Source organism: Miniopterus schreibersii, assembly GCF_964146895.1.
Source record: "Miniopterus schreibersii genome assembly, chromosome: 9".
NCBI classification, from domain to species: Eukaryota; Metazoa; Chordata; class Mammalia; order Chiroptera; family Miniopteridae; genus Miniopterus; species Miniopterus schreibersii.
In genome coordinates, this window is record NC_138118.1 from 43755573 (window position 1) to 43769831 (window position 14259).

Consider the following 14259-nt stretch of genomic DNA (forward strand, 5'->3'; position numbering starts at 1 on the left):
AGATCTGAACGTGTGAGCCACTGGCCCACACTGGCATTTGTCACAGTGCATGTTGCCTGGCAGTGGCTAGGAGTCGAGAGAGAAAAAGAAGACCTAGTATAAGCTAATTGGTGACAGTAGTATAAGCTAATTGGTGACAGGCATCCATGCTATAAGGACCTCCTTGCCCCCAGCCACTCAGGCCCTGGTATCTTTTAAAGAGGTACTCCAGCCTGAGGAGGGAGTGGGTGCTCCAGACAAGCTCACAAGCCCTGCTGGCACACAAACTTCTTGGCATGCTCTGCCTGCCACTCGTGGCCTGCCTTGGCCACTTGTCTTTCCTGTGTCTTCATTTCCTCCCCTGCTGAGGAAGGCTGATTCAATATCCCTCCTCTGACCACCATGGCACTATATTTAGTGTCTCACTACAGTTGTGGCAAGTGAGACCACAAGCTCAGATTCTAGGCCCTGCTCCTCCACTTAATAACAGTCTTGTGGCTTTGGGCAAGTTTCTCAAATACAGTTGGCCTCAGTTTCCGTAGCTGTAAACTGGGGAAATGCCTGCCTCATCAAGTGGTTCCTACATGGTTCCTCTTGCTGAGGTCTATGCTCTGCCCCTCACCCTCCAGCTGCAGTTACTTTTGGAAGAAGGTCCTTGAAATCCTGAGTTGTCCTTTATGGAAAGCATCCTGACCATGACTACTAACACAGATAGAATTCATTGATAAAATAGAACCTGGCTAATGATTTGCCAGGTACCTGCCCTCAGAGGCTGAGCCTGAAGGAGACTCAGGGCTGTCAAATGAGAAAGCCAGGTGCTAGTCTAAGCCCGAGTGAGCTCACATACCGTGTCGGCCACAAGTGACTGTGGTGCTCGAAGCGTTGGGAAGGGACTGGCCCCTTAAAACCATATTGGAAAATTCCCAACAAGTTCTTTCTAAAACTGGTACAGGGCACCACATTGGGTGCTGGTGGCCTGCTCAGCCATTCATAAGGCATCTGTGCTAAGGTTTTAAATGGGGACATTGATACTGTATGAAAATATCTCAGTGAATAAGCACCAGGGGAGGAGAGTGCTCTGAATTTTTACTAAAATGCAATTGTCTGAAAACCTGGTGGATTTTACCTGCAGAGAATAAGGGGAGAGAATTGTGGAGACACCAGGGCTCCCCACACTTAACGGAGATTTTTAGAATTCTAAGAGTCAGGGTCTCCAATCACTACACAACCAGTCTCCAGGATTGTGCCCTGGGGTCACATATGGATGGTTAAAGTACCTATGGTAAAGCCTGGTCTTAGGACAGCCAGTTGCTGAGGCTGTGGTCTGGACTGCCTGTGGTAAAAATGTAAAAAAGTAAAAGGATTTGGTTTTTTATTTCTTTGGTCCTGGGGTACCCAATTTTGGGGGGTTGGAGTCTCAGACTATGGTACGGGGTTGCTAGTTGGTACCTAAAAGCTGCCCAAGCACATTGTTTCTTTCCTGTCCCTAGGGGAGTCAGGTGCCCTGCTGAAATGCCCAATCACAGGAGGGGGGCTGCGGGCTCTTCCAGATGATTCCCATCTGCTGCAGCACCTCTGGCATTTCAAGGTGGAAGAGCTCAGAGTTAAGACCACAGGCTCTAAAGACATGTGCAGATCTGATGTTTCCTAGCTCCATAACCATGGGCAATTCATACCTCTGAGCCTTAGTTTCCTCGTCTGTAGAATAGAGATAATAATAGTACCTCTCTTAGGGTATTGCAAGAACTAAATAGTATAAGATATATGTGCATGCCTGGCACATAGGAAAGTCTTGATAAAGTATTATTACTATTGGCTAGAGGACAGAATGGGTGATACCAAAGGTTGCTGATCCCAGATCACTCACCGAGGTTGTGTTTGATGTAGTAGACACTTCATTCTGCATGGTGTTCTGACAGTGGTTTTGTGTTTCACTTCAGTAGGTAAGTGGTACTCATATTCAACATTAGTACAATAGATTGGTTTTATCTTTCTGTCACACTGTCTGGGGAAAAAAGTGTTGCAAAAGCTATAAACTACTCCAACCTTTCACTCTATCTGAAAGAAGTGATCCTAAGTCACTTTTTAAATAAATTGTATGTTTTTAAAAGTTAGACAGTAAGTAGATAATAAAAGAGTGACTAACTTAGAGTATGTCAATGATTGAGGATTACCTAACCATTTCAAATGACCTTATATGGGAGTCAGAAATACATAAATGGAATAATGTCAGTTAAAAAAGAATAATCCAGAGTATCAATTGATTACAGTCTCATTCATCCATCTGTGTACATTAACAAAGAATGAGAAAATTTGAAGGAACAGGCTCTTTTTCTCTAAAATTGCTTCAGTCTATAAAATACTTTAAAGTGAGTAAAAAACACAATGTTCTGTAAAGTCTTTCTGGGCAGGGCAAATAGCATTTAAATCATTATAAGGATCTTCTTTTGGCCAAAACAGAAAAAAAGTAAATAAACCCAAAGTAGGTGAGGGCTTGTATCAGAATGATTGTAAGATAAAACTGAAACACTTTACTCAGAGACATTCTACCTGCACAGTAGCATCTTTTCACAAGAAACTCAGACCCTGTCTTCTCCTGTCACCAGCCCAGCCCACCTCTCTGCCAAAAGACAAAACCCTGTAAGTAATCTACAGATGGGCCTTTATAGACCAGGGAAACACAGATTGAATAGAAATGGATCTTTCTGAAAAAAATCCCCTCACTCTGCTTGACCCAGGACCAGTTCTGCCCATTTTCAAAGCTTAACTGAGTGAAGTGTGAAACCCATCTCCTGAGTGAGCTCTGATCACTCTGACCAAGGTCCCCACTCTAAATTCTCACATAGCCTTTCTCGCAGGCCACAGTGAGATATCCTGAAATAGTGGTACATTTAATTCAATCTGAACAACATGGAACAGTTTATAAGTAGGAAATAACTTTTTTAACCTATTTATTATTATGCAAAATCACAAATTGAGGGTAAAGGGCTATCTTCAAGTTTTGATTAATATTTTCTCATATGCAACTTGCTCTTTCAATTGGTCATTTGTGGAACTAAAATATAAAACCAAGAAAAAAGTTTGTCCATTAATTTAATTTTTTGTGAGTGTAGTAGCAGAACAGGTTGGCAGGATCACTAACCAGAATTCTCTGCGAACGTGATTTTAGAATTGCTGGTCTGGCCCATTCATTTTGTCTTTAATGACACCCTTCCTTGTGACTTAATGTTTGTTTATTTGTATTATTACTTTTTAATTAAAAAAAAAATTGGTGTTGACATTATTTAACTCTTAGTTTAGCAAAATAAAGTTTCTTTGTTGTCAAGGCTTCTCTCCCCACCTGAACGGAAGAATATTCCTGCATGTCCTTCTCAACCCTCTCCAGCCAACTTAAGCAAATGATAGCAAATGAGTGAAGGAAGACTGCAGGAAAATTCAAGACAATAGTGGTTAAAAAGCAAAATCATTTTAGTTTTGGAAACCTCTGCCAAAAAAGAAATTGCTAAGCAAAACATTTCTGAAGGGTAGAAAGAACTATGGATTTGAAGTGAGAGGACTTGGTTCTAGTCCAGCATTCTCTCCAACTGGTTTTGCCCTGCAAGCTGGTAACAGAGAGCCTCTCTAACAATAACCTCATAGTCAGCCAGGAGGTGGAATGAACCGAACAGTTTTAACCTTCAGTGATTCTAATTCTTACACTTCCTAATTTCCTGGCTCCAAATCTTGGTCATAGTACACCCCATTTCCTGCCTTGCTGAGAAGTCGCTGGGCCCCATTCCTCGTGCAGCCATCAGCCCTCGCTTTGGCAAGTCACCTTGCTTCTCTGGGTCTTCTCTAGCCAGTCAGTTGTGAGGAGAGTGGAGATGCCTGGCTGCTTCCTGCCTGTCTCACAGGGGTTGTAAAGCCAGTGCAATTTCACAAAGGATGAATTCCTCCAAGGAAAACCCTGCCTGAGTAAAACATTTCAGTACTTCAGCTATGATTATTGCTGTAACATTCAGGAATCATGAGGGAAGAGAAGAGAAGGAGCAGGTGTAAGTATGCCTTGTATTTATGATAGTAGAGTGGAAAGAGGCCTTAGAAGTCATCTAGGAACCAGCTTCATTTAGAAATAAAGACGTGGAAACTGAGGAAGTTTAAGTGGTGAACTCTAGACCATAAGCTTACTAATGTGATATGTTTGGAACTGGAGCCTAGAACTCCTGGCTCCCAGCCCAAGGTTCTTTCTACTACATCAAAACAGAAACCCTGTAACTAGCTCTTGGTTTTCAAAACCTTCAACAGGATGGCACTGGAAACTGAGCATACATGCACGGTCTACTCTGATTCGGTGAAGAAAAGTTACCTGTGAGGTTACTCAGTGTAGGCAACGAATGAACACTGGTCATACAAAAATACTCAGCAATCAGATGATCCTCATTAATCCACTTTCCCCCACAATTCCCACTTCATCAGAGGACTAGAGTCATCCTCTTTGAGGCAGGGTGGTAGATGTTGGCACAGGGAGCACAGAGAAACTCCAAAGTCCCATTTCAAATAGCCAAGGTTAGTCTGGCCTTCTTCTCCTAGGCCAGGTGCCTGGAATAGCAGCCGGCAATGTGTCGCTGGTGAGAAAAGCCTGAGACAACTTAGAGGCGAAGGGAGGATGTGGTCTGCAATCCTGGCCTCCCACCTCTTTTATGTCACATTCAGCCCAAATTTCCAGATTGGTGATCTCTAGTTCTCCCCTTCAGGACATTTGTTATCATTTCATTTATTTATTGAACACATAATAATTAAGTACTAACTATATGCTGGGCTCTGTAGAGGCACAAAAGACCCAGAGAGGTCTTAGGATTTCAGAGCCCTTGTGTTTTGGGGGATCCAGGATAACTTCTTGTAATGGTGTACAAAGTTTTAGGCATGTATAAATATGCATTTTTCTTGGGAGAAGTTCCTTAACTTTTATCAAAACTGTTACCCTCTAACAGTTAAGTACATAGTGGGTAGACACCAGAACTTCACTTCATGCACTTGCTGTCCCAGTCAAGTGTCTTCATCCTACCCATTGAATTGAGACCACAGGGCTGACTGAGTGTGAACAAGTAAGTCATGCCTGCCTAGAGCAATGGTATTTTCTGTTGAAGCTCAGGAAGCTGTGCCTGCCTTCCCAAGTCCAGGCCCCACATCTGTGGATTCTGCCTCAAGCATTAAGGGAGGCCGCGTGTCCTGGCTTAGCAGCTGCAACCCCAGAACTCAGTGAGCCCTGAAGGGGCCACTGGCTGGCGTGTGGACAGATGCTGTCACCCCTGGTTCTCAAAGACCCTTTCATTCAGCCCTTGCTGGTCCTTCTGACCATAGTGATGATCTTGCTGCTAGTTAGGTTCAAGAATTCCCTGTTTATTCTCTTGAGAGTCCTGCCCTGCCCACTGCTCTGAGGGACCTTGAAGCTTCTGGGTAGCTGCCTGGGGATCACTTTGGCTATGTGGTTATCCACTGTGTTCAACTGACACCTGGTGTCTTCTCTGCTAGTCCTGTAGAAGTTGTTTTGCAGAGGAAGGCCTGGTAAATGCTTCCCATGAAAACCTTGGTTTAGTTTAGCATGCCATTTAATATAGAAATTCAGAATGTCATCATTGCTAGTGCTAGTTGGTGGGAGAGGAGCAGGTGGCAAGAGAAACTGTAGTAAGTAGGCAAAGATATGTTTAAATATGTGTATTTTCATTTTAAATTACTGATTGGAGTTTCCACTGACATTTGTGGAAACATCATTTTAAAAGTCATAAAAAGAAATTGAATAAGGCAATTTCTCACTCAGGAAAAAAAATAGATAAACCGTGGTCAGAACTGAGGCTTCAGGGATGCGGACCTGCGAGATGAGCACTTCTCTTTGCCTGTTGTATGAGCATGGCATGCGTGTGTGAGACTCACCTCCTACAGATGATGTGCTGAGTTCTATTCTGTCTCCCTCTGTAGAGAGAAGACACGGTTCAATGTGCAGACCTTCTCCCTCTCCAACATCTCCACCCTCCAATTCCAGGACATCACTAGTACAGGTGAAAACAAAAGCCTGTCTCAGCGGCCATAACTCTGCCAGCAGCACCTCAAAGCCATTCAAAACGCCCAAAGACAATCTACTTACCTCCAGCAGCAAACAGCACACAGTCTTTTCTGGGAAAGGATCAAGGGACAAACCATGGTAAGTGTCTGATGCTGGCAGCCAGCAGCTGTCTGTTTCACTGTTTGTCCCTGTCACCACAGGAAACAGTGTTTACCCTCTGGCTTTCTTCCTGGGTGCCATGTCTAAGGAGGGAAGGGACAGAAAACCGAAATGATGGGGTAAGAAACCGAAACACTGGAGAAAACATGGGACCTTAAAGTACCATATGCCTGACAGAATTTTTTCTGCTTCTAAGAGCAGAGCCAAGTTGTGTCTAAGAAAAAGGTAGCAGGGAACTATTCCTCAGTGATACAGTCACCTCTCAATTTTCCACCCCAGTGAAGAGAAACATTGGTGTAAATAATCAAAGGCACAGTCAGTTTGCCCAGCAGGGACCCAGGCCTAGTCATGTATTCCCAGGAGGAAGACCCCCCACAGAGCCTTCCTGCTGTGAGCAGCTGGGTTCTGCTCCTCGGAACAACTGCCAGCAGAGGCAGGTGATTGGGAGCTGACCACAGTACGAAAAGAGCAAATCCAAAGAGAGTGTCACCCCTTTGATGCGGTGGGACAGAGCTGGTTGCAGGTGACTGAAAAATCAGAGACTTTAATTCATTTTTTAATCTCAGTCTTTACCAAAAAGTCGGAATGGACAGATAGGAAACCAAAGTGAAAACGAGGACAGGAAGGAGAAGATGAATACAGGCACACCTCAGAGATATTGTGGGTTCCAGACCACCGCAATAAAGCAAGTATCTAAACAAAGCGAGTTATAATCTTTTTTTTAAATCCTCACCTGAAGACATTTTTTCCATTGCTTTTCAGAGAGAGTAGAAAAGGGAGAGAGAGACAGAGCAACATCAATGTCAGAGAGACACATCAATTGGTTGCCTCGTGCATGCACCCCAACCAGGGCCAGGGATTGAGCCTGCAAGTGAGGTACATGTTCTTGGCCAGAATCGAACCAGGGACCCTTCAGTCCAAGGGCTGATGCTCTAACCACTAAGCCAAATCAGTTAGGGCTATAATCTTTCTGCTGATGGAGGATTTTTGTCTTCAGTTTGTAAAACATGCAATACCTGCCTTGGCCAGTGTGGCTCAGTTGGTTGAGTATTGCCCGGTGCTCCAAAAGGTCGCCAGTTTGATTGATTCCCGGTCAGGTCACATGCTCAGGATGCAATTTCGATCCCTGATCAGGGTGCATGCGAGAGGCAACCAATTGATGTTTCTCTCTCTCTCTCTCTCTCACTGTCTCCCTCCCTCTCTCTAAAATCAATAAAAATATATTTTTTTAAAAAATGCAACATCTGTGAGGCTCAGTAAAATGAAGCACAATAAAACAAGGTATGCCTGTATCCTCAAATGCTGAGGGACCCAACTTGGAACACTTAAGGACTGGCTGATTACAGAGCCTCTAGCTTTATCTTTCAGGCCTCATGAAGACAGACAAGGGATAATTGTGGACTCCATTATATTTAAAGAAAAAAAGTGGTCTGTTAATTAGTGATAGTTAATTACACTTAAGTTCATACCTAGGAAAGCTGTGGACTAAAACCATCCGCCAATTGGTTTGTCACTGTATACTGGAGATTATGATGACTTTACCATAAAGAGTTAATTATGCCACATCAAGTAAAGAGCCTGTGATAGAGTGGAAAGGTTTAGCCACAGCTGTCAGGGAGAGAAGTTACCTGTCATGCCAGTGGACCTCATGGACAAGCTTTGTTCTCTTCTGATCATTAGGCCCTCAGGTCCATCCTGTGGGAGTATTTGCTGGTTAGGGAAGAGCCAGCCTGAAAGTCACAGTGTGGTGGCTCTGGGCCTCTGGGTCTCCCTCTTATCAGTGACCTCGGAAAGTACTGAAGATTGTTGAGGCAACATTGGGTGTCTTGATGTAATACAAGCTCCAGAATTACTGCCTGTGTACAAATCTCAGCTAGGTGACGTTGGACAAGTTACTTGATCTTGGTGTACCTCAGTTTTACTCATCTGTAAAATGGGGCTAATAATAGCTCTACCCCATGAGATTGTTGTGAGAATTAAGTGAGCTACTTTTTATAAAAACAGCAAATGCGGTATCTGGAGCAGAGTACACATTTGCTAACTATTTGATGATGATGTTATTGTCATCATATGTGCCAAAGGACAGAGCTCCTATAACTAGGATAGAGGTCAAGAAGTCAAATATCTCTGAAAAAGTAGAGAAATGGCTCAGACTCAGACTGAAGTTGAACATGGAAAAGAATGAAATCCTTTATTTGGCATCCAGAGTGAGCTGGAGAAACCAAACAGGGAAGGCCAAGCAAGGGGCTCGAGAGGAATAAGCCAGAAGGGGTCTCAGAAGATCATAAAATGAACACAAGAGATGATAAATGAACACTGGCTGGTGTTGCTCAGTGGTTAAAACGCCGGCCCAAGCACTGAAGGGTCGCAGGTTCGATTCCCGGTCAAGGGCCCGTACCTGGGTTGCAGGTTCAACCCCTGGCCTCAGTCAAGGTGCATGTAGGAAGCAACCAATCAGTGTGTCTCACAGCAATGTTTCTGTTTCTCTCTCTCCCCCTCCCTCCCTCCCTCCCTCCCTTCCACTCTCTCTAAAAATCAATGGAAAAAATATCCTCGGGTGAGGATTAACGATAAAAAAAGGAAAAAAGAGGTGATAAATTATAAACGTGGTCCCGGGGGGGGGGGGGGGGTGAGACTCAGCACCAAGAATCCTCCCAGGGGGCAAACCTTTGGGGAGACCATTAGGCTTAGATCAGTCTCTACATTTGATTCAACTGACTCAACACGCACTTAGTAAGACCTGCTGTGGGCAAGATCCCTTCAGCTAGAGGCAGAAGGTGGTTTTGAAAGAATTTGAAAAAACTAACCAGGCCCCAAAGAAAAGCAACCAAAAGAAGCACAAGGAGGGAAAAAGCTCTTATAAGAAGGGGCTCCAAAAGCTAGAGCTCTTGCCTTGTGTGAAGAACAGAAAGCTAATGGGCAATTTACCTAACTTGAACTAGGTATTCTGAAGACAGGCCCACGGATGCACCATGAAAGAGGCTGAGCATTGATTGCAGTGGTGTCCTACCTATTCTCACCTCTGGTCAGCCAGGCCATCATCCCCCTGCCCACCATCGCCAGGGACATGTGTTGGGAAGGTTGGAAAGATTTGGCTTGGAGACTTCTAGAGCTCAGCCTTGGTTCAGGGAGGCTTCCCCAGAGAGCAGTGTGGAAGAATGGGCACTGAGCGAGGGGCAAGAAAAGCCAGTTCAGGGGAGCACCCTTCTAGTTGCTAGACGGGATGCTGCCAGATTAATGAATCGCTTAATAAAGTCAATTTAGATCTTTAAAATAAAAGAAAAAGAAAAGACAGTTCAAGCTCCCAATTCTGTTACTAACTTCCTGTGTGACCTTGAACAACTTGTTTAACTTCTCTGAGTCTCATTTATTTTCAAGCCTGAATATTTTGTGATTCTGAGTCACAATGTTATCTTAAAAGTTCTCAAAGGTTCCTACTGAATTAAGAGTTTAGCCCCTCAGCTCAACATAAGGGACTCTACAAACTGCCTCTAAACCCCCTAATCCAATCCTGATCATATAATACTATCCCATTACTCCAGCTTCCCTACCATGTTTTCCCCTGGTAGGGAATATCCATCTGTCTTTACTCAGCCTGAGCATCTACTATAATACTATCTGTCAACTCTATAACAAGCCTCAAGGATATATAGGTCCCATTGATGTCACCTATGGAACCTTTGTCCAGGACCAGGGTACACAATTGGCCAATGGTCTTCATCCCCTACTTTACTTCCTCAACCAGGCATCCTAGTGCAGTACATAACCTGTACAACCGTACACTGCAGCTCTATGGATACAAAGTTAAATAAGACAGACACCATCTTAGGGAGTCTGTAAAAAGAGACATAAGCTAACACAGAATACAATGTGATAAGAGCTAAGATACTAGAAGCGCAGAAGAAGGCCACCTAACCCAGGCTGAGGACTCAGAAAAGGTTTTCAGAAGAGGTCCCACATAGCTAAATTTGAAGGATAAGTAGAAATGAGCTAGACAAAGAAACCAGATTAGAATGGTAAATGTTAGGTTATATATATTTTTACCACAATTTTTAAAAAAAATTAAGAAACTGGGAAGAGTGTCCCAGGCAAAAGGAACAGAATGTGCAAAAATATTTGCATGTGGAGGGAAGCTGATGAACTGGGTAGGTGGGCTGGGTAGATTATCAAGTTCTCTGTATGTACTAAGTTCAGGAATTTGGACTTCCCCTGAAAACTGCTTGGAGCTCTTAAAAGAGCAGTTTTTAATTGTAGTGAGGCCACCCTGACAGCAAGATAAAGGATGGCTGGAGAGGCCACTCAGGAAGCAGCAAGAACAGTGAGGATGCCTTTGTGTAATTCAGGTAAGGCCTGGATTACACAAAATCGATAGCTGGACCCAGGCAGTGATAATAGGTTGTGCAGAAGGGGCCAGATGGGAGAAATATTAAGGAAGAAAACTCCACAGGACTTTGGAGCTGGTTGTATATAGGGCTTGCAATACAAAGGAAGAGCTGAGGATGTCTAGGGTCTTAACTTGGACAACGAGGTGACTGGTCCTTTCACTTCCTCAAGAGAAAGATAAAAAGGTCCAGAGTTTAGGGTTGGGAGGAGAGAATGAGTTCAGCTGAGGAGTCAATGGAGTTTGAAGTATCTGAGAAATACCTACATAGAGATGTCGGTGGGCATTGAATGTATGGACCCAGAGGTAAAGAGAAAGATGTGTTGGCAATGGAGACTTGAAAGTTGTCAATGTAGACGCAGGCATTGAAGCCATGGGTTCAGATGGGGCCTCCCAAGAAGGTACAAGGTTTGAGAAGAGCAGGAACCAAGGTTAGGGCCCTAGAGAATAGGGGACTAAGGGAAGAGAAACCTGAGGAAGCAGGGACTGCTCAGCAAGGTTCTTTCCACAGCATCCTGGCCCTTCTTTCCTGGCCCAAATCCTCACTGTTCCTCATTGCCTATCCCACTGGCCACCTTTTCCTTGAAGCCCTTCTCTCATTCACTTCCTCCTTGGCATCCACCTGATATGCTGGTGTCTCTTTTTAATCTCCATGGCACTTCACTTTTACCTTACCTGTGACTCTTTGTGTTATGCCATAGATTAAGCTTCTGCTCAATAGTAATTGCAGGGCCTTCTACACAGTAGGCCGCACTCAGCAAACACAGCCCCCTGTCAGTAAATATTTGTTGAACTGAATGAAATGGATCTGACCATTGAAATGGGTTGGAAGATTTTCATTCCTGGAAGCTGTTAACTTTTTATCTACAATTACTTAGACTGGCACTATCCAATGGGCATATAATGTATGCCACACATGTCATTTTAAATTTTCTAGCAACCACATTGAAAAAGTGGGGGGAAAAAAGGTAAAATTCGTTTTTAATAATGTATTTTATTTAACCTAACATACCCACAATATTATCATTTAAACATATAGTCATTGATATCATTTACATTCTTTTTTATGTCTTCAAAATCCTATGTGTATTTTACACTTACAGCACATCTCAATTTGTACACTAAATTTCATCAGAAATACTTGACCCATATTTAGGTTTCATTAACAATTCACAATTAGAAAATAGATTTGCATACCCAAGTTGTTCCAGATATACTTAAACGTTTTCTAACTGAATCAAGTACCTATTTTTAAATTTTAATGAATTAAAATTAAAATAAATTTAAAATTGAATTTCCCAGCCAGATCTGGACAACTAGGCCAGGTGACTCTGGGTGAGTCTCTCTGGCTCTGTGACTCACAGGTGTGTTAAGGTGGCTCCTCAATCTCTTTAATGTTGTGCTTCCCGACAGGAACTGCTAAATTTCAAGGTGGAAGGAACTCTCGCTTCTTTCTCACATTAGCCTGCAGCTGGGTGTGCAGTGGAACAGATCGGAGGACACGGTGGGGCCGTACAGTCTCCCCTGCTGAAGTCTGTTCCCCTGCTCCAAAGGATCTCTGTCTGCATCGGCCCTAAAGGCCAAGAAAGCACCAGCCATGTGTGGCCTTTAGATTAAAGTTAACAGCAGGTCAGAGGCGCTCTTTCTCGAGTAGCTTAAATTCACATGAACAGTGATAAACACCGGTGCTAAATCCAGGCAGACCTCCTGGCATCTCACACAAATTTAAATGGTCTGTGGATTTGTTGTTTTCTCTCTTCTGTGTCTGAGGAGATTAACAATAACTCTGCATTAGAAAAAAAAGGGAAACAGCATCCCTGTGCTACTGGATATGTCCCCTGCAGGTCTGCCTGGCAACATGCCCTGCTCACCCTGCACATGGGCTCTCAGCCCCTCCTCTGTCATGCTGGTAAAGACAGAGACATGGGCAAGATGAGTCTATCCCTAGGTGGAAGTCAAGAGAAAATTATGACTCTTTGGCTCTTTTGAGCTAAGGTGAGCATTTCAGACTTTACTTATGAGTCCCTGCTTGGCCAAGGGACCGGCCCCTTTTACTGGGGACTGAATCAGCCAGTCTGACTTTCGAACCTGCTGTTGTCACTTTAGCTCCCCTGGTCCAGCGCTCTAAGCTGCCAGGCGAACACAAATCCACTGATGTGGGCGGGAGCAGAGAGGAGGTTTTCCTCCCCTGCATGGCTCGTTGCCTTCTCCTTGGGCCTTATCAACCCACACACGTGTGCAGAATGCTAAATATGCTCAGCTATTAAAAATGCAGGAGATGAGCCTGCTGCTCTAGAAGGAAAATGAGCCAGAGCAAGAGAAAAATCAGCAGGCGTCCAGCCTCCCGTGTGTGCCGACAGTGTGGTGGGAGGAGACTGTCTCCTCCTCTGGACGCTTCCACTGGGAGGCATGTTCTGGAGTTGGGGGGGGGCTTGGGCAAGAGAAGGACTCTGGAAGCCTTCTCAGCGCTTCATGGAGAGGAAATGATAACTGAGCAGCCCTGGCTGAGTGCCTTGGGAGAAATGAGGCTGGCCTATCACTTCTTGCCTGGTATTGGCATGAACTGGGGACAAGAACCAGTATTGATGGCCCAGAGGAGTCATCTCAGGGCTTTTACTCAGGCTGGGAAATGCTATAGACCCCAAGTGCTGTGGATGCTGCCGGTAACCTAACCCCTCTGGCCACCTTGATTTCTCAGCAGGATTCTTGCAGTGGCCTCTACCTGGTCCCCTTGCCCCGCCCTTACTCCAGTCTGCCCTTTGCACCCAGCCTGAGTGCTGTGTGCCCCCACCCTGCTCATAATATTTGGTGGCCCTCACTTATTTGCCCACAGAGTAGAAGTTTAACCTCTTTGGAGATGGATGTATGATCTGGCATTTCCCACTTGTCCAACTGCTGCTGCCACAGTTTTAACCCCTACATTTTATATTCCAGGTGTCCCCATCTATTTGTAGCTCCTCAAACATGCCTTCCATGTGTTGGCACATGCTGTTTCCCTCCCCAGAAGCAGCCTCCCTGCTTGTCCTTACACATGCTTTAAAATCTCTGCATTAGCATCACTTCCTCCATGGATCCTTCCTGGACTTTTTATACAGACTGAAATGCTTCTTCCTCTAAGATCCCATTAACACTCAAGACACCAGCATAAGAACTACCATCATATATTGTACTCGTTTGCTCCTTTATCCATCCCTGCTCCCAGCTGGACTTTGAGCTCCTTGGCATCACCATGTTTTAGCCCCATGTTTAGAATCTGGCACCCAGCAAATATTTCCTAAATGAATGTATGTTGAGTGAGTAAATGAACATGACTGAAATAAAACAACTCCTTCCCCCTCTTCACAGAGATTTTTCTAATGCTAAAGGAAACCACAGATGTAAATAAATCTCTTTTGAATTCTTTTGGAGAAATCAGAGTGCCAGTTCCCATTGTGGAATTATTTTTACCCCATTAAGTTATTAGAATTAGGAAGGGAGAACTACAGTCCTGGATGATAAGAAGGAAAAAACGGCTGTGCTCTGGGAAGAAGGGAAAGGTATTTTCTTTTAAATTAAAGAGGAGACAAGTAGAGTGCGCCCCTGTACCACATCCCCTATATGGTATTTGTGCCCACATCCCAGGATGTAGTTGGCCACATGAGGAAAACCCTAATCAGAAGGGAATTGAGTTGGTGTGGCATTCCACAGAAGTCCTTCCCTG

General features: G+C 44.3%; 1 protein-coding gene across 6 annotated transcripts in view; it reads left to right on the plus strand.

Moving 5' to 3' along the window:
• ATXN7L1 (ataxin 7 like 1) overlaps positions 1–14259 on the plus strand; it is a gene marked incomplete at its 5' end in the record, with an annotated part of 234863 nt that overhangs the window by 172691 nt on the left and 47913 nt on the right. For all 6 annotated transcript variants that reach the window (XM_081147541.1, XM_081147535.1, XM_081147536.1 and 3 more), the window contains one exon: positions 5935–6157. In XM_081147541.1, coding sequence (XP_081003667.1) covers positions 5935–6157 — 223 coding nt within the window. The remainder of the gene's footprint in view (positions 1–5934; positions 6158–14259) is intronic.